Source organism: Manis pentadactyla, chromosome 4, assembly GCF_030020395.1.
Source record: "Manis pentadactyla isolate mManPen7 chromosome 4, mManPen7.hap1, whole genome shotgun sequence".
In the NCBI taxonomy this organism is placed as follows: domain Eukaryota; kingdom Metazoa; phylum Chordata; class Mammalia; order Pholidota; family Manidae; genus Manis; species Manis pentadactyla.
Genome location: NC_080022.1, coordinates 55,611,720 through 55,632,939, shown reverse-complemented (window position 1 = coordinate 55,632,939; position 21,220 = coordinate 55,611,720). Strand labels below are relative to the sequence as shown.

Here is a 21,220-nt window from a genome sequence, read left to right as displayed (position 1 = left end):
CTGAGGTGGGGGAGGGGAAGGAGAGAAAGGGGACCGAGGACACCTCAGGAGCCCCTCATCCCTAACAGGACTAGGGGAGACGAGGTGGTTTGTGGAGATTGCACTTACAGCCGCTGCCGCTGCCGCTGCCGCCACCTTTAGTGCTGCCGCCACCGCCTGAAGAAGCCCCATCCATCCGCCTGCAGCCGGGGAGACTCAGAGCCTGGGAGGGGCCTAGGGCCCGGGCCGCCCGCCTCCTTCTTTAGTCGTCGTCCGGAGCTTCCTCTTGCTCCACCAACCCTCTGCCCTCCCCTCCGTCTCCGCCCCCCTCCTCGGCCCCCAGCCGCCAACCAACCGCGCGGCCGCTTGTTGAGCCGGGGCTCCTCCGTGTCCATGACGCCCGCAAACATTCTCTTCCCTCCACCGGAGCCGCTGACGACGGGGTTGGAGGCATAGGGACTCCAGAAGCAGCCGGGGTAGGGGGTAGTGACCACTCCCCAGTCGGTCGCCACCATGCCCATCTCTCCGGTTAACAGCCGCAAGCAGCCGAACCTCGGGTTGTAAGTTCCAGCTCTAAAACCTTAGTCATCGCCCTGTGTCCCGGAGAGAGCCCTTCTACGGCCTATCCCTTACTGCACCTGGGTTCAGTCAGCACCCCTCAAAGCTCCCAGGCTGCAGTGTCTCCTTCCTTGGCCTATTGCAAAATTTTTCAAACTCCTGCTCTGCTCGGTCTGTGAGGAAAAGACTTAGTTTGTTTAGAACTAACTTTCTATCACTCCTGGGGTTTTTTTCTGTCTGCAGTCTGTCTGTTGCCTCCGTGCTGTGCCCAGATGTCTGATCCTCTCTTCTGTGAACCACCAGACTGAACATGAAATAGTTTGTGCTCTGTAATCCAGGTTTTTTTCTGCCTCCTCCTACCACCCTGCCTTAAAACTCATCCCTGCTTAGAACATTCTGCTGTTCCTGTGACAGTTAAATGAGATGCTGGGGAAAAGCATACAGCTCTGTAGACTTATCCCTTTTATAACTTGAAATGGTACCTTAGAGTTGCCCAGCAATTCCACTAAAGTTTTGTAACGCATTCATGCTTTAACACTTCCAGACCACTTTTGTTATCTCTTCTCAAACCTTTAACATCCCTCCAATTTCCATCTCAGATACTCCCTTTTTAGCAGAACTTGTTCAGAGTTCTTGGGAGAGAAAATTACATTCTCCAGTGAATATGGTATTCAGATTTTTGTCTAGCCTACCACTTCACCAAAATAGCTTTTGTGAGGGTCAACAGTAGCCGTTCTGCCAAATGGAATGGCTATTTCTCAGTTTGGTACTTAGCATAGGTCTCATTTATCCCTTCTTGAGTTTTGAGTCACTACGTTTGGTTTCTGAGACATCACTCCTATTTCAGTTTATGGCTACTCCCTTTCAGAATACTTTGATGATAATTCCTCATCTCTCCCTTACCCAAATATTGGAATGTTGCTCGAGTTAGTCTTTAAACTGCTCCACTATTGTCACATGCCTTTAAAAATCACCTAAATACTAATGATTCACAAATTTATGTCTCTAGCTAACACCTCTCCCAGGAAAACAGACTTAAAAAAGAACGTAATGGGTATCTCAAAATTCATATCCAAAACTGAACTTAATTCCCTGTCCCTTCTGCTCTGCATTCTTTCCCATTTCAGTAAATGGCAATTTCCACTCTTCTAGTTACTCAGCAAAAAACCTTGGAGTTACCCTTGACTTCTCTAAAACCCCACTCTCTCAGCAGATTCTACTATTTCTACCTGCAAAATAAATCAAGACGACTGCTCCGATGCAAGTCATTGTCACATTACAGTTACCACTTAAATGGCCTTTCTCAAAACCCCCTGCAGATTTTTTCCATTTCACTCAGAGTAAAAACTCACAGCCTTACAGGGCCTCAAAGGATCTCATCTTGGGGCTCTTCCTTCTGCTAAATTAATTCCATAATGTTCCATAATATCAAGCTCATTGTTCTCCTACTTTAAAATTGTGCATTTGCTGTTCTTGGGAATATTGTACCCCCAGATAATCTCATGACTAACTCATTTCCTTAAGATGTCACCTTATCCCACCCTACATAAAATAATACTACTTCGTCTTCCCAACAGTTCCAATCCCTCAACCTTGCATTATATTTCTCCATAAAACTAATCTTAATTGGTATATTATATACTTGTTGTTAATTTGCCTTCACCCAAGCTATGGTACTCCATGAGGTCAGAGATTTTTGTTCACTGATAATGCCTAGCATGAAGAAAGTGCTCAATAAATACTTGCTAACTGAACAAATGAATGAATATGTACTTCCGTAACACAGATTACTGTTCTTTTCTGATTATTTTGCTTGTGGGCATGGAAATCTCAAAGGAAAATTAAGTTAAATTCATGTAAACTTTCTAAGTCATACAACTCTCATACTAGCTGAGGTAATGTCATGTTCTCTTGGGAATTTCTTAAATAATGACAAATTCAAAGGAGATAACCTGTTAGGGAAATGATGTGGGAAATGGGAAGTAGTATGACTTAAACTTTTTAACTTTTTAATTGTATTCAATTAAAACAATTTCACAGGCACTAAAGTTTACAACCATTGGTTTGCCCTAATACGTTATTTCTCATCTAATTTCTTTTAGGAATTAATCCTGATCTTAGAAAGGATCTCATGAAACATGTATTTATCACTCTACTTTCTCACTCCAATTTTTCCTATAGTGAATCTTTCCCATTGGCTTAACAATCTTGTGCAATCTCCTACTGTGGTAAAAACAACTACTAACTCCTTCAATGCCTTATCCCAATTCTCTGCCTAGTTTTGTTATTCTACTTCCTTACATGTTCATTCATTTCCTTTTCATTCTTTCTTAAGAGTTTTCATCTGTTCTTACATTTTCTATCAGAATCCTTAGCATATTAACCAGATTGTAAATTCCCAGTCTGATGATTCCAAAATCTCTGCCATATCTTAATATGGTTCTAATGTTTCTTTAGACTGTTTTTTGCCCTTTGGTATGCCCTGTAATTTTTTTGTTGAAAGCTGAACAGGTTGAATCAGGTAAAGTGAACTGAGGTAGGTAAGCCTTTAGTGTGAAGTTTTTTGTTTATCTGGCTAGGAATTAGGCTGTGTTTATCATTTGCTGTAGCTATAAGTTTCTGAGGCTTCATTTTCTTCTAGTGTCCTTGTTTTTGTTTCCTATGTTTTTAGGTTTCCTTAAAGACTTCTTAAAGTCATTCTTTGCGTGTTCATTCATTTCCTTTTGATTGTCTCTTAAGAGTTTTCATCTGTTCTTACATTTTCTATTAGAATTCTTAGCGTATTAGTCATGATTGTTTTTTCCTTTTCTTCCTACTGCAACCTCCTGTCTTTAGACAGGTATTCTGTTGATGTGATGGGAGGGAAGAAGTGTTCCATAATCCTATGATTTGGTCTTAGTCTTTTAGTGCGCCTTTGTCCCTGGGTTGTGACTTTCCTAAGTGCTTCTCAGATTTTTTTTTTCTCCTTAGATGGAACTAGAAGGCTAGAGGGACTTGGAGTTGGGTGTTGCCCTCCCTCCATGTTGGTTAGGCTCTGGTAGAATAGTTTTCCTTGAGGACAGGCCTTTGGTAAGAAGAACCAAACTTTGTGAGTATATGTCATAATGTTTGCTTCCTGTCCCCCTGCTGAAACTATCAGGTAGTTTTTCTCAGATCTTCATCCTGAGAGCCTGGTGGGTCTCATAGAAATGGAACTCACAACATGGGGATTTCCCTAAGGCTGGACCCCAAAGAGTTTTTACCTCTCAAATTAGTATACATTTACCCCTAATAATTAATCAGTTACCCTTTAAGTTTTCCTCCCATTTGTGGCTCCATTGACAGTTTCTCCTCCCAGTAAGTTGTGATTTTGTTTTTTCCTGCCTCTCCAACTTTCTGGTTGGTTGTTTGCCTAAACCTCAATCCTATGATGGATCTAAGAAGATCGGTTGCTTCTCAGTTTGCTCAGTCTTTCTTGTGAGGACAGGACTGATAACTTTCATGGTCTTTATATGCTGGATCAGAAACTATAAGCCTCTGTGTTCACTCTCTAACCCCTGCAGTCTGTTGTCACCATTGCTGTACAGAAACTACTCAAAGGTCAATAATGAATAACCTAAAGGTTTCAAATGTCACCAAATGTAATGGACTTTTTTACTTTTATACCTCTCTGTAGCATTTGACCGTACTGATTTCCCCTCCTTAACCCTGAACTTTACTGAGTCACTTATTCCTGATTAAATCCTTCTTTTCTGGTTATTCTTTCTTTCTACGTCCAGTTTCTTTCCTTGGCCTTATTACCTTCTCTTTGTGTCTTTAGTTTTTATTTTGGGGCCCAATTCATTTATTATCATCTCTGTGCAAAGATTCTCAACTGAATTTCCAGCTCTTACATCTGTTTCTTGAAATTCAGTTTACTCTTACATTTTCAACTACTATCAGACAGCTTCACCACAGTATCACTCTGATATCTCAAATTGAAGTGTCTACAATTTAACTTATTTTGTGTATTCTTATTAAGAGTAATTTAATCATTACCCTAACTCTGTGAGGTGGATACTATTATAATCTTCACTTACTTATAAGGAGAGAAACAGATTAAGAAACTTACTCAAGAACACATAGCCTGTGAGTTATTGGATGAATTTGGGCATTGAAATTGACTTCTTTTGAGTTTAAGTTTTCTCACTTATAAAGCATAGCTATTAAATATCTCACAAATTATTACAAGAATTGAAATAAAATTAGATGGAAGTTCTTTAAAATTTAAATTTTAAATGGTGTTATGTTTATCAGTTACTAAGCTCTGTCAGTTCTATATCTGATATGTTTTAAGGATACCCACAATATGTTTTAATCAGTTGTAGCAAGACACATACACATGAAAATGCCTATCATGAAGGAACAATTTTTTAATACAGTTCCCTTCAAACAGGAGACATGGCATGCCACTCCACACAGGGGCCACTGGAGAAGCACTAGTCAGAGATAAACAACAAGGGGAAAACATGGGCAAGAACCTTTATTGTGGTTTTGATGGGGAGAACAGGCAAAGCATAATAAGCAGGTTTGCAGTTGGCTTGTTTGAATGATTTCAAAAGGCTCTGGGCAAACAGACTATCTATAGTCATCTGGTTCCTGTCCTTGGGGTGATTAGGAAAGGTGGATAGTAGCCCAGAAAGCAGATATCTGTGAGAGCTTGATAAAGGGTATGTTTTGGGATATGGGCTCTGGATTGGTTGGTTTGCATATGGGTGGTAGTGGTGTAGAATCCCTTATTATGTAAGAATTGATTTGCCTTGGGATGGGCAGGATTGGTCAGCAACTCCTTAAATGTCAAAGCATCAAAACCCAAAATAAAAAGACATGCTTAATATATGCTGTGTATCTTGCATTTATTTCTACATTTGCCACCCCAGGTTAAGCTTTGATTACATCTCACGTGGAGTATTCCATAGCATCTCAATGGTCTTGTTTCTAGTGCATTCTGTATACAGCTAAGTATTTCTGAAACATAGTTTTGGTTTCTCTATTCTTCTGACCAAAAACCTTCAAAGGTACTCTCTTATGTAATAACTCACAGGAACTTCGCTCAGCTATTTTGTTTTTTCAAAGCTTAACATTATTTTCTTCACACACATCTAATTGGATCATTTAGGATTCCCTGTGTATACCATATGCTTTTCTGCCTTCATTTTTTCTCAATTATCTCTGTTCAGGGTGCATTTCCTGGTCTTCCAGTACCCCATCTCCTCCCACTCTCTGCCATCTCCACCTGTAGCGAACACAAACACATATATACATACACACCCCATACACTTTTGAATTTGACCTACAGTCAAGGCTAAACACAGATAACACAGATGTCACATCTCACCCAAATTAATCTGTACTGCAACTCTAATTTCATCTTCTATCTCCTTTCAAGCAAACAGTTTTGTACTTGTATTATATACATGTTTTATCTCTTATTAGATTGTAAACTCTTTAGGGCCCAAATCTGATTTATATTGTATCCCTGCTAGTATGTAGTACAGAGCTTTATGTATAGTAAGTGTTTTATAAATAATTGTTGAATGAATGGAAGAAATTGGTTAGGTTTAGATTGGAATTAGCTTTATCCCATTAAGTAAGTAGGGACTAATACAGAAACTTTTTTTTAAACTACTACTTTCCCTCTCCTGCTTAGTTATTGCAAATGAGATTTATGTAGTGTAGCATGTGTTTAATGGCATTTGCCTCTTTTTTTATAGGAGGGATCATCAAGTATTCATTCTACAGATACCAATTAAAGCCTATATTTTCCAGTCACTCGCCTAGATACTGAATATACAAGAGTGAACAAAACAAATTAGGTCCCTGCTTCAGGAAACTAAAGAATGTACAGCTATATAACCTTTTGTATTATGATTCTGTTTTTCAGGCAAAGTGGTTTTCAAAATGGTTTTCTCTTCTTCAAAGTGATGTGAGATCAGGTTGTACAAAGCAAGGCATGTTGGGTCTATATGTGTAAGGTAGATATTAAAGCATCAAGTTAGAAATTTGGTTACTGCACAGGTAGAGGCTCAAAGTAAGAAGATAATTGGAATTAATCAAGGTGTTGGTTTTACCAGCAAGTAAAGTGAATTTAAAGAAGGGAATGGAGGGTGAGAATGTAAGGAGTGACTATTATGATAATTAAGTATGGATTATATTAGTTAATCTTAACCTCAACAGAGAAGAGATTGCATAAGAGAAGTGGATAAAGGAGTAAAACATTGTAGAATCAGGGGCTTGAAGGTAATAATATAGTTGAACAATACAAACATTTTGATTATAACTTCTTATTAAAAGTTATTATGTTATAGTTCAGGCAGGAACATGATACTCTTTCCCAGGTTTTATTACTCATGCTTCAATCTGCCTATGAAACTGCACTGTACACTCATTTGCTTTTACTGTGTTCCAGGCACTTCCTGACCATAATATATAAATTAATCCATTTAATGCTCATAATAACCTATGAATTGGGTACTATTATTATCCCCATCTTACAATTAAGGAAATGGACCCAGAACCATCAGTGTAGACTTTGGATCTGACTGCCTGGGTTCAAATTTCAAGTCTAACAAGAATGTATCCCTTCAAGTCTTTATGATATGATATAAAATATCAACCTCAGAGTTATTATGAGGAAAAAGTAACAATGCATGTAAACATCCTAGAACTATGCTTACATATAATAAGCTCTCAAGTAACTATTACTATTTCTTGTTTGTATGTTTCTAAATGAAATTCTGCTTTTTATTGTTGGTTAATTTTTCATCAATTGTAAATTTTCTGTCATGTTTATTTCCTGACATAGCACACAGATGAGGAGGTCAATTAGTTCTACTAACCAAGCAAAGGGAGCTCAAGCGAAAGGATACCTTGTTGCAAACCAAAGCAGAATGGCAATGTCAAAAAACATAGTGATTCTACCTGACATGAAAACAGAAAAAATGAATATTCCTACCCCAAGGACAGGTACACAGGTAATATTCTTTTGAATTCTGAGTTTATTTGAAATTGATACCCTAAAGAACTTGATTGAAACCTTAAAGGTAGAAAATAGGCTACTTTGAAATAATGACTCACATTTAATATTGATATGTTCATTTTATTGGAGTCTTTACCTAATAATGTATTTTATAGCATAATGTTGGCAGTTGGCAGTTATAACTCATTATAGGTAATGAGAATATTAGAATGGAATGAGGAAAGTCTACTCATGCTTTTAAGAACTAGTTGGTTATAACATTAGTTATAGCTAATCCAGCTATAGTATAGATAGTACAGCTGTCATCCACTTTTCTTTGCAGTGTACTCTAGAAAATACGAATTTTCATAAAATTGTTATTTTATCTCATTAGAAAACATCAATAAGGATTGGCATTTTAAAATTTTTAATCAAAGTATAATATGTATACAGGAAAATATGTAATATATGAATCTGAATGGGCTTGGCAATGTTTTTTTAGACAGGATACCCATGACAGTCCATTAAAGATAAAATTGGTAAATTGGGCTTCATTTGTTAGCAAGACCCTGCCAGCAGAATGGAAAGAAAAGCCATGCACTGGGAAAAGTTACTTGCAAAGTATCTGTCTGATAAAGTACTCATACCCAAAATATATAACAACCCTCAACAAAATACTGAGATAACCTAATTTTAAAAATTAGCAACACATTTAAACAAACATTTCACTGAAGTTTATACAAATATGGCAAATGCTGATCAAAAGATCAGCATAATTTCTTAGGGAAGTGCAAATTAAAACCATGAGATACTGCTGTGCACCTATTAGAATGGCTTAAAATAAAAGGTCGACCATACCAAATGTTAGCAATTAAACTGAAGAACTAGAACTCTTATGCTGCTGGTTAGAATGGAAAATGAAAAACCATCTGGCAGTTTATTAAATGTTAAATATTTACCTGTTGTATCCCCACCCATTCCATTTGTACATATTTACTCAAGAGGAAAGAATGTATATGGTTATATAAAAACTAGTACATGAATGTTCATAGCAGCTTTATAATAGCCAAAAAATGGGAAGAATTATAGTATATTTTAATAAATTAGTGCTACATATTTGTGTCTATATTACATGAATTATTATAATAGCTCAGGTACTATAAAAAGCATCATAGACTGGGTGGCTTCTAAACAAATTTAGTTCTCACAGTTACGGAGGCTGTAAGTCTAGTATTAGGGTACGATCATGGTCAGGTTCTGGTGAGGACCCTCTTCCAGACTGCCAACTTTTCACTGTATCCTCACGTGTCAGAGAAAGATTTAGCTGGCTCTCTTATAAAGGCACTAATCCTGCTAATCCTGTTCGTGAGGTCTCCACCTTCATGACCTAATTAGCTCTCAAGCTTTCTGCCTCCCAATACTACCAGTTTGAATTTTGGGGATACACAAACATTCAGTCCAAATAATTATATACACATTATATGCATTAAGTATATATTGTATATACATATATACAGTACATACATATTACATAGTATTAGCAATAATATGTAAAAGGAATAATGCATTATGAACAAGTGAGGATAACCCATACAAGGTTGTTCCAATATTTAAAAATCAATACTACTTGCTATATTAAGTAAGACTGAAAAAAAAAAAACCATAAAATCATCACAACAGATAAAGAAAAAGCACTTGACACAAATTCAATATCCATTCATGATATTCTGAAAAACCTACAGGTAGCATTAGATTCTATGATAAAAGACTAAGCTTTTCCCCTAAGATCAGGAACAAGACAAGGATGCCCACTTTCACCACATTTGTTCAACATAGTCATGGGTGTCCTAGCCAGAGAAATTAAGTAAGAAAAAGATAAAAGCCATCCAAAGTAAAAAGGAAAAGATCCTTCCCTAGTGTATTCAGAATATATGCCCCTACTAACACATTGATTTCAGACTTCCAACCTCCAGAACTATGAGACAATAAATTTATATTGTTTTAAGTCACTGTCTGTGGTACTTTGTTAAAGAAGCCGTAGGAAACTAACATGACCCTCAGAACAAACATTTAGAAAAACTTCAAAATATAGTAAAGACCACATTAACAAAATTAAAATACTACATTAGAAAATATTCACACAGTGCAGAAGAAAGTAATAAAGGAAAAGAGGGCACTAATGACATGAAACGTAGACAAAATGGCAGATATAAATCCAGCTATATCAATTAGAACACTAAATGTATGGGGCATAGATTGTCAGACTGGATGAAAAAAAAGGATCCAGTGATATACTGTCTATAGGAGACACACATTAGTTTCAAAAATGCAAAAAAACTGGCTTAAAAAGTTAGTAAAGGATATGTTATGAAAACACCAACCACAATAAAGCAGAAGTCACTATAATGATATGAGACAAAATAGATGTTAGAGCAACAACAAAAAATTGTACTGGAGATAGAGACATTTTATAATGATGAAAGTGTCAATCCAGCAGGAAGATATAAAAATTACATGCATATATGCAACAATAATGAAGCACTAAAATACAAGAAACAAAAACAGCAATGAAGAAATAGACAATTTAATAATAGTTGGAGACTTCAGTCCCATTTTCAACTATACAGAAATTCAACCAGAAAATAGAAGACTTGAACACTGTAAACCAACCAAAACTAACAGCATCTAGAAAACACAATACCCAATATGCAACAGAATATATATTCTTAAGTGCACCTGGAACATTCTGTAGGACAGACCATATGCAAGGCTGGAAAGCTAGCCCCAACAAATTACAAGGGTAAAATTATTACAAATTATGTTCTCTAATCAAAATAGAATGAAATAAAAAATTAATAATAAGGAAAAATTTGGGAAACTCAAAAATATATGTAAATTAGCTGACATACTCCTAATTAACCAGTGGGTCAAAGGAGAAATCAGAAATTATTTTGAGATGATTGATTATTAAGACCCCAATATACCAAAGCTTATGGGATTCAGCTAAAGTTGTGCTTAGAGGAAAATTTATATATGTAAATATCTACATTAGAAAAAAGGAAATTCTAGAATCAGTGACCTAACCTTCCACCTCAAGAAACTGGAAAAAAGCAAACAACATAAAGTAAGCAGGATGAAAATAATATAGATTAGAGTAGAAATTAATGAAATGCTAATGAAAAACAATAGAAAAGTCAAAGAAACAAAGAGCTGATTCCTTGGAAAGCAACAAAACCAACAAACCTTTAGCTAATATGACCAAGAGAGAAAAAAAAAAGAAGACTGAAAGTACTAAGATCAGAAATGAAAAAGGGTACATTATTACTAACCTTGTAGAAATAAAAAGGATTATAAAGGAATACTATGACCAGTTGAATGCTAACAAATTAGATAACATGCATGAAATGGATACATTCCTACAAAGAACGAAACTGCCAGAGGAACTGACTCATGAAGAAATAGGCAATCTGAGTACACCTGTACAAAGGGAAGAGGTTAAATCAGTAATAAATAAATTGGTAGGGAGGTAGGCAAATACATACATACTTACATACATACAAAAAAAATACCCACAATGAAAAGCCCTGGGCTAGATAGCTCTACATTGAATCCCGCCTTACATTTAACTAATACCAATTTTTCACAAACACTTCCAAAAAAAATAGAAGAGGGAACACTTCCCAACTTGTTCTACAAGGCCAATATTACCCTGACATCAAAACCAAAGTTTTCATAAGAAAAGAAAACTACAGACCAATATCTCTTATGAATACAGATGCAAACATCCTCAACAAAATTTAAGCCAACCAAATCTAGCAACATATAAGAAGATTCACATACCATGACTCTTAATTTTCTAAGGCTGCTATAACAAAATATAGATTGGGTGGCTTACACAACAGAAATGTATTAGTTTTGGTTGCCATATGTCCAATATCAAGGTGTTGGCATGTGTGGTTATTTCTGAGGCATCTTTCCTTCACTTGCACATGGTCAACTTCTTTCTTTGTGCTTGTTGGGTATTTCCTTTGGGTATTTTCATCCCTGCTGTATCTACACTAATCTATTCTTCCTTTAAAGACACTGGTCAAATTGGATTAGGGCCCACCCCAATAGCCTAATTTTAACTTAATTATCTCTTTAATGGCCCTATCACTGAATACAGTCACATTTAGAAGTACTGGGGATTAGAGTTTCAGCAAGTGAATTTGGGGAGCAGGGAGACAGTTCAGACCGTAACAATAACTAAGTCGATTCCCAGGATGTAAAGTAGTTTAACATCTAACACTAAATTAGTGTAATACATCATATCAGAATAAAAAGCAAAAATCATTTGATTATTTCAATAGTTAAAGAAAAAGCATTTGTCAAACTCTACCATCCTTTCATGATGAGCACTTAAACTAGGAATGAAAAGGAATTTCCTCAACCTGATAGGACATTAATGAAAAATCCACTAACATCATACTTAACCATGAAAGACTGGATTCTTTACCTCTGAGATCAGAAATATCCTTTTTGCCACTTATGTTCAACATTGTAATAGAGGTTCTAGTCAGGAAAATTAGGCAAGAAAAATAAATCAAAGGCATCTAGATTGGAAAGGAAGTAGAACTATATTTACAGATGACATAATGTATATAGAAACTCTGAAGAAATCCACTAAAAAACTATTAACATTAATACATAAGCTATGTTAATGAATAAGTTTGTTTAATTTATTAGTTCGCAGGGTGCATAATATACAAATAAATTGTATTTTTATACAATTTGAAAATTTGAACAATTTGAAAATCATATTAAGAAAACAATTCCTTTCACAATAATATCAAAACAATATAATACTTAGAAATTAATAAGAGAAGTGAAATCTTATGCTCTGGAAACTAAAGCATTATTGGATGAAGTTAAAAGTTAAATAAAAGGAAAACATCCCAAATTCATAGATTGGAAGACTTAACATTGTTAAGATGGTGATATTACCCAATCTAATCTATAGAATCAACAATCTTTATCTCAATCTCAGCTAACTTTGTACAAACTGATTGATTCTAAAATTGCAGGGAACCCAGAATAGCCAAAACAATACTGAAAAAAAATAATAAAGTAGGCAGACTCATACTTTCCAATATCAAAATTTACTACAAAGCAGCAATAATCAAGATACTAAGGTACTGGCACAAGGATAGACATAGAGATCAATGGAATAGAATTGAAAGTCCAGAAATAAACCCATACATCTATGGTCAATTGATTTCTGATCATGGTACCAAGACCATTTATAATAACCAAGATATGGAAATAACCTAACCATCAGTTGCTGAATGGATAAACAGGGTATGATATATATAGTATATATCTTATGTATAATAATATATATATATAATATATTTTTCAGCTATAAAAAAGAATGAAATCTTGCCATTTGCAACAACATGGCTGAACTTTGAGGGCATTCTGCTAAGTTAAATTCGACAGAAAAACAAATGACATGATCACTCCTATATGGAATTTAAAAACAACAAAAACCAAACTCATAGATACTGAGAACAAATTGGTGGTTGCCAGAGGCAGGGGTAGGGGATAAGAGAAATGGGTAAAGGGGATAAAAAGGTTAAAAAAATGTTTAAAGAAAAGAATGTTCATATCAGCACTCTTTTATAATAGCAATAAATTGGAAACAGCCCAAATTTTAAAAAATAGCTTGTGCTTTGAAGGCCATAATCAGGAAATTGAAAAGTCAATCCTCAGAATGGGAGAAAATATTTGTAAACCATGTTTTTGTTAAGGGATTTGTATGTGGGATATATAGAGAACGCTTACAACTCAATAATAAAAAGGCAAATAACCCAATTAAAACTTGAGCCAAGGATTTGAATACTCATTTCTCCAAAGAAGATATACAAATGGTCAAAAAGCAGGTGAGAAATAATATCATTAGTCATCAGAGAAATGTAAATCAAAACCACAATAAGATACTTCACATTCACTAGGATAGCTAGAATCGAAAAGTCATATAACAACAAAATTTGATGAAGATGTGAAAAAATTAGAACCCTCATACACTGTTGATGGGAATATAAAATGGTTCTGCTGCTTTGGGAAACAGTTCCTCCAAAGGCTAAATACAGTGTTATATGACCCAGCAATTCCATTCCTAGTGGCATATACCCAAGAGAAATTAAGATATATTTCCAAACAGAAACTTGTACATGAATATTTATAGCAACATTATTCATAGTAGCCAAAAGATGGAAACAACACAAATGTCTGTCAATGGACAAATGGCTAAACTAAACTTGGTATATCCACACAATAGAGCAGTATTCAGCCATAAAAAGGAATGACATATGATGCATGCTACAACGTGGATGAATCTTGAAACACTTGTGCTGAAGTGAAACAAGCCAGTCACAGAATACCACATACTACACGAATCCACTCATATGAATGTACAGAATAGGAACATGAAATACATCAGGGATGGTCTAGGGCTGGGAAGGGAAACAAAGGTTAGGGGGTCATAGTTAAAGGATACAGAGTTTCTTGAGGTGAAAAAAATGTTTCTAAAATTAACTGTGGTGATGATTGCACATATCTGTGAATATACTAAAAACCACTAAATTGTACACTTTAAAGATATTTTAAAAGATAATTAGTGCATATGGTACATTTTAATTTTAAATATTGAAAATTTTTAAAATTAAGATAAAATGGAAAATTTCTTTTAAAAACTTAATTTTACTAAGAGACAAATGTAAATTGAAAATTAGAAGCTGTAAAAGATATTGATATGAAAAACCTTCCTTCAAAGATAATTCCAGGCCCAGATGATTTCACTAGTGATATATGCCAAACATATGTGGATGAAAACAGAACAAGAAAAGTGGATATACTCCAAAACTCTCATTTCATGAGGCTACAATTACTTTCGTATCAAAATTTGACTACAACAGTATGATAAAGAAATATTATAAGCCTTATAAGAAATATAAGAAGTCCTCAATAAAATATTAGAAAAAATCAGTAATAATAAAAAGAAATAATACATCATGAGGAAGTTGAGTGTATACCAAGGAAATGAGATTGGGTTAACATTTAAAAATCCATCATTATTATTTGCCACATTACCAGCTTAATGGAAAAGAGCTAATGATCATCTCAATACAGATAGAAAATATGGTAGGATTAAGTACTCATGACTAAAAAGAAAAGATTCTTATGAAACTTGGAAACACAAGGAACTTCCTTAACTGATTTAGGGTATCTATAAAATTGTACAGTAATGATCATATTTAATGGTGAAGCATTTCTAAGAAGGATCTGCTTTAACAGTCTTGGAAGACCTAACCAGCTGAGTATGCAAGAAATAAAAAGTATAAAAATTGGAAAGGAAGAAATGAAAAATCACCTATTAAAAATTATCAAATTAATAAGGGAGTTTAGCAAAGTTACTGGTTATCATATTTAAAAAACAAAAAGCATTTGTGTATATACATATATACACCAGTAACAAATGGTTCAAAATTTACTTATTTTTGAATGATACCATTTATAACAGCAGTAAAATGTATCAAATACTTGTGGATAAATAGATCAAATATGTACATACCTATAGTTTTAATCCTATAAAATTTTATTGGGAAACATTAAAGAAGACGCATGTAAATGGAGGGATAGACCATGTTTATGCATAGCAAGAGTCAATATGGTAAGCGTATCAATTATGCACAAATTTTGACTAATAGAATTCTCAAGTTTTGTTCACTATATATTTTTGAGGAACTTGTCAAAATAATTCTAAATTTATATTAAACTGCTAAAGCCTAAGAATTGCCAAGATACTCTTGAACAAGAACTTGGTGGAAAGACTTGCTCTTATAGATACCAAGTCTAATAAGAAGTATAACATTAGCAAAGGGGTAAACATGCTGTAAGTGACTCAACCACATATAAATACTTGGTTTATAATAAATGTGCACTACACAGTAACAAGAAATGACAGAATTTTCAAAAATTATTATTGAGACAACTGGGTATTCATATGGAATAAAAATATATTGGCTTCTATATACTAAATTCAGGTATATTACAGATCTAAACATGAAAAGCAACTCAGAAAAATATCTTCATAACTTCAGGTTTGGGAATGGTTTCTTGAATGAGATATCTAAAACATAAACCATAAGGAACACACAACAAATTTGATTTCATCAAGACTAAGATACCACAAACAAAATGAAGTCACAGAGTCCAAGAAGGCACTGCAATACATAAAACTGAAAGGATTTATATTTGGAATATTTAATGAACTCCATTATCAATAAGAGATATCAATAATAAAGTGTGCAAAGAACTTGAATGGAACATTATGCTCCAAAAAGGGAAGTCAAAATGGAAATAAGTAAAGGAAAAGAATCTCAGAAATTTACAGAAGTTAGTAATTTACAGAAATTAAAATCAAAAGGAAATACCTATATATTTGTATCAGACTGGCTTAAATTTATAAATCTGACAGGGCTTGTTGCTGAGAATGTGGAGTAACAGCAACTGTCACACAATACTGGTAGTCATGAAAATTTTTACAGCCAATTTGGAAAACAGTTTTATTTATCTAATCCAGTCGACCCATCAATTCCACATCTATATATCACCTACAGAAGTGCATTCTAATGTAAACCAGGGTACTTCCACATAAAGGTGTATAGAAGCAGTGTGCATGATGGCCCCAAACTGGGAACAACTCAATATCCATTAATGCAAAATGGATAAATAAGATATGATATACTAATCCAATGGACTACTAATCATCAATAAATGAACAAACTTAGTGTCAAGTAAATCACATCTAAACAATTCTACTTCTATCCACTTAGCAGCTCTTTTAGAGAAAGCAGTGTTCAGTTTTGAATGCATGCTAACATGATCTGGTATACCTCTTAAAAATTCTGATATTTGAATCTCATTCCAAAATTCTGATATTTGAATCTCATTCCACGTTAATTGAACTGGAGTATCTGGAAGCTAGGGGTAGGCATAAGTAGTGGTGTGCTGATAAATGTTGAACTACCTACTCTGCGGTTAGGAAAGCCCTGATTTGTAGCACTTGCCATATCCAGGTGCAAATACTTCCCGTACAGCAGATTTCAAGCTATCAACATGAAATTTTTGAATGGAAAATTGAGAAGAGATGCTTAAGTAGCATATTATTATTCAGTATTCTCACTGTACAGATACAATAGATATAAATAACTGCTAGAGTTTAGATAATAGTAAAATTTGATAACATAGTTAGGAAGTGATGAATCTTGAGTACTTATTATCTTTGTTTTTAATGTGATTTATTTAATTGTAAGTTCATATAAAGTAATTTTGAAAAATTACTATATTTAACAATTGGCTCACAAAATTGCTGAAAGTATAATGATTGGTTCCTACAAGTTGGTGCAAGCCTATTCTAAGTCTCCTGGAGGTGATATCAATGTTCTAATTTTTTACTTGAGTTGTGATTATAAAAACATTTACTTTATTATTTAACTTATGGTTATGTTTTAATTACATTTATATATTAAATTTCTTAATTGGAAACATAAAAAAATCAGTCAAAAACAAAATATGTAATAACTTGGGAATGTTTATTAATAACATGTTAAATGAAAAAAATGGTGTTTTTTGAAGCTTGTACATAAAAAAAATACCAAAATTTTAACAATCTGGATGATTTATTTTCCTATCTTTCTGAATTTTCTTGAATTAATATATATTACTTGTATAATAAGTAAAACATAAGTTACTTTTTTATAAAGAATGCCTAATTAAGAATCTTTTTAAGCATAAAATCTTTTATTCAATTTTTCATGTTTCTCCTGTCCTAGAAACATTATCCTTATTTTTTTCCACCCCTTTTATCTCTATTTTCTAGTACCTCTTATTCAGGAACTCCATCTTTTTTACTTATTTCATTTTAAATAACCATTTTCCACAGGTGGTTGATGCATATGGAGTTGATGTTACTCCCCGACCTCTTTACCATCCAGATCCACAAATTGGTACAACAAAGCCAAATAAACTATTGACATCACAAGAAGGATTATTTTCACCAGAATATGTATCTTCCTACAGCCTTTATCAGCATACAATAAATCCTAGTATGTTAAGCCAATTTACAAGGTAAAGTATACTATTCTTTGTTCCTTTTTATATCATATACATTGTCTTTTCATTGAAGTGGCATATATGTAATTCAGATATTAGTTGTCTCCCAATTCCACTCTACCATCTCAGTGCGCTATCTCTATGTTCCACTCATGTTTTAATTAAATGCAGAGCTTTGTATGTCTTAAGAGTTTTCCTACACTCATGCCAAAACATTTGTGAAAAAGTGTATAGATTTTTACTCAAGATTTCCTGAAGAAACAAAAGATAGGGGGTATCATCACAAACCCATAGACATTTCTTCAGTTTCTTCAGTTCTCTTTAGTTTGTTTTATGCTGAAATTATGGGAGAAGTTGTTATCCTTCCCCCCTACCCTGCCCCACCATTCTCCCATTCAAATTCCTGTTCTTTTAGTGTTTGATTTCTCTCTTGTATAATTTTTTTTTTGGAAATGAAATGCTATGCATTTATTATTTAGATACTTATTATATCATTGAAATTTTATTAATACTTACAGTCGAGAAGTTCAAAATATTTGTAATAATAAAACAGTACACCTAAAACAATCTAAAGATTATGGGGAAATATGTTAGTGTGTAATTTTCAGTCTGACAAATTAAAAGTTCCAGATATTAACTAAGCACGAGATTTTAGGAGAAAATATGTTGCTCTAGAATCTGCCTCTAAATTAGCACACAAAAGTCATGGGAATGCTCTGCAAAACAAACAATATTCCAGTAAATTGTATCCACCCTTTTGGAGGGCAGTTGGGTCTATAAATAGGAAAAGGGGGAAAAAAGTATACACTATTATGGAGTAATGTTAAACTCATATGTTTAAAGAAGTTATTTTTTGGATTTCTCAATGTATTGATTTCACATCCAGTATATAGATTTTCTTTAAGTTTTGAGAGGACCTTTATAAAATTGAATAAATCACATTTAAGATGAGATTTGAATGAGAAGAAGCCTGGTGAAAAATGAAAGGAAGAGTGTTTTAAGCTGAGGCCCTAAAGTTAGAGAGCTCCCCAAGATTGAAGAACTTAAAAAAAAGTAGATGGTGGGACAGTGAAGAGTGTGAAAATGGAGAGATAGGGTAGGTAGGCTATATTTTGGGTTTTTATCCTCAACTTATTGGAATCTGTTGAAAGGCTGTAGACATAGACTTGGCATGTCTTATTTCTAAAATATTTTTTAAATGAATTTTACTTAAAAACCAATGCAATGTTTAAAGAACTAATTTTTCATCATTTTTCTTATTTGATTATAGTATGTTTGATTTCTCAGTCTGCTAATGCTTTTGTTTATATATTTAATTGCCTATAAGTACATCTAAATAAATGAATAATGTTGCTTTTCATTATTAAAGGTCAATTTTAGGAAGCAGTACAGTTTCCAAGTCAAGTGTATCAACTACTGAATCATTTGCAGAAGACATAGAGGAACCATCCTATAAACGGGAAAAGTTGACGAGTTTTACAGGTAATGAAAACATAATCATTTATTTAAATAAAATGTGTATTATTTCTGTAGCAAATATGCTTATCTTTTGTCAGTTACTTGAGATAAAAGAACTATGGCAATGATTCCCAAATGCTGGCCTGTGGAGTATCTTCATGAGTGAGAATTACCAGAGTATATTTAAAGTTCCCAAGGTGACTCTTATACTACCAGCCTCAGGAATTAGCTCAGACCCTCTTTTAAAAGAGCTCAGCTTCTAACTCAGGAAAAAAATAATTTTTATACATTGTGTCAGTGCTATAATAAGACATATTCAGAATGTGATGGGAGCATTTAGAAAGATAACTCCTTTGAGGTGCAAAAGAAAAGAAAATGTTTGCAGAGAATATTATTGACTTTTGAATTGGGTCTTTAAAGATGAATAGTAATTTGTCAGGAGAACAAATGGGAGAGGCCCGTTCTAGGCAGAGGATAAAACATGAGGTAAAGCAAAGGACTATATAAGTAAAGATAAAAAAAATGAGGAAATAATGATTAATGGAAAAGTCCTGGAAGAAATGGGTACATACTTGAGGGGCCTTTGCCTTGGACTGCAGTAAAGCTGTCTTTTCCTCTGAGATGATAATGAGGGGTTACTGGAAATGTTGATAAGGTTAGAAAAGTGTTTGATGGACTCTTCTTTTTGGTGTTAAGATATGTAACAGGAATGGCTCTGACAAGTAACAGAATACCCAATTATCGTTAGCTTAAACAAGTACTTATTTTTCTCACATTAAAAGAAGTTAAAAGGCAGATAGCTTTTAGATTTGATTTTATGGCTTAATTATATCATACTCTGCATTGGCAGCCCTGCCATTCTCTTTCCTTAATTAAGCTTTTTCTTCTTGTTTCTTGCCTCATAGTCTCAAAATATCTGCCCCACCTCTGAGTATTATGTCCACATTAAAGGCAGAAAGGAGTAGGCAAGCAGTAACACCAGTCATATCTCCCTCATTTATTAGGAAAGTAAAAGCTTTCCCATAAGCCTTCTTCTTTCCTGTATATTTCTGCTTTTTTCTCATTGGCCAGAACTGTGTCATATTGTCACCCTTAGCTTCGAAAGAGGCCAGGAACGCTAAATACTTGATTTCCCAGCCTCTATTAGTGGGAAGAGGCAAGAGAAGGGAGGGAAAAGTTCAGCAAAGAAAGCAGTCAGTCAGCAAAGGACTGACTGTTGCTGGAGAGAAGCTCATTGTCTCAGAGGCTGACAAAGATTAGATTATTATAACCTCCCCACTCTGTCTGCATATATTCTTTCCACCCTCTAATTAATTTTTCCAAACAGTACCCAAAATGATGTTTTTAAAAACACAATCTAATCATATTGTCTGCTGCTTAAAAATTTGCTTTTTCTCAAGATAAAGACCAAAATCATTATATAATGATTTGCCTCAAGGTCTTCCTCTAATTCTCTGTATCAAAAACAAGCTAGCAAAAGTAACACAGCTTCACCTCCAGATCCTTGAAGAGTAATGTATCTTTATATTATATATCTTGGCCAATTACTGACAAATTCTAACCACAAATTCAGTCTCTAAAGTGAATTACACCTAAACAATTCTATTGCTGCTACATAGTACAATGACCATCACACAATACTGATGATTGTGAACATTTTTATAGCCAATTTGGAAAACAGCTTCATTTAATCAAGTTGACCCATCAATTCCACATCTATATTTTCCCTAAAGAAGTGTTTTCTCATGTACACCAGGGTATTTTTACATAGAGGTATTTTGAAACTGTTCATGATGGCCCAAAACTAGAAACAACTCAATATCCATTAAAGCAAAATGGATAAATAAGATACGATACACTAATCCAATGGACTACTAATTCTCAATAAGTGAACAAACTAAGATAGTGTCAAGTGAATCACATCTAAACAATTCTACCCACCTAGCAAGTCTTTTACATGAGAGCAGTGTTTCTCAGTTTTGAATGCATGCTAAGATCATCTGATATACGTCTTAAAAATTCTGATACCTGAATCTTATCCCACACCAATTGAGCTGAAATATCTGGAAGCTGGGGGTAGGCATAGGTAGAGGT

General features: G+C 34.2%; 2 protein-coding genes across 9 annotated transcripts in view; one reads left to right on the top strand and one right to left on the bottom strand.

Moving 5' to 3' along the window:
• The window catches only part of MIER1 (MIER1 transcriptional regulator), a 57,224-nt gene extending 56,907 nt beyond the window's left edge, over nt 1-317 (bottom strand). For all 3 annotated transcript variants that reach the window (XM_036933159.2, XM_036933162.2, XM_057500308.1), the window contains exon 1: nt 109-317. In XM_036933159.2, the coding sequence (XP_036789054.1) occupies nt 109-175 (67 nt within the window). In that variant the 5' untranslated portion in view covers nt 176-317. The remainder of the gene's footprint in view (nt 1-108) is intronic.
• Nucleotides 318-362: 45 nt separating this feature from the next.
• The window catches only part of DNAI4 (dynein axonemal intermediate chain 4), a 110,961-nt gene continuing 90,103 nt past the window's right edge, over nt 363-21,220 (top strand). For 5 of the 6 annotated variants that reach the window (XM_057500305.1, XM_057500303.1, XM_057500302.1 and 2 more), the window contains exons 1-4: nt 363-539; nt 7,361-7,529; nt 17,499-17,683; nt 19,038-19,150. In XM_057500305.1, coding sequence (XP_057356288.1) covers nt 493-539; nt 7,361-7,529; nt 17,499-17,683; nt 19,038-19,150 — 514 coding nt within the window. In that variant the 5' untranslated portion in view covers nt 363-492. The remainder of the gene's footprint in view (nt 540-7,360; nt 7,530-17,498; nt 17,684-19,037; nt 19,151-21,220) is intronic. The other variant, XM_057500304.1, reaches the window with a different exon arrangement.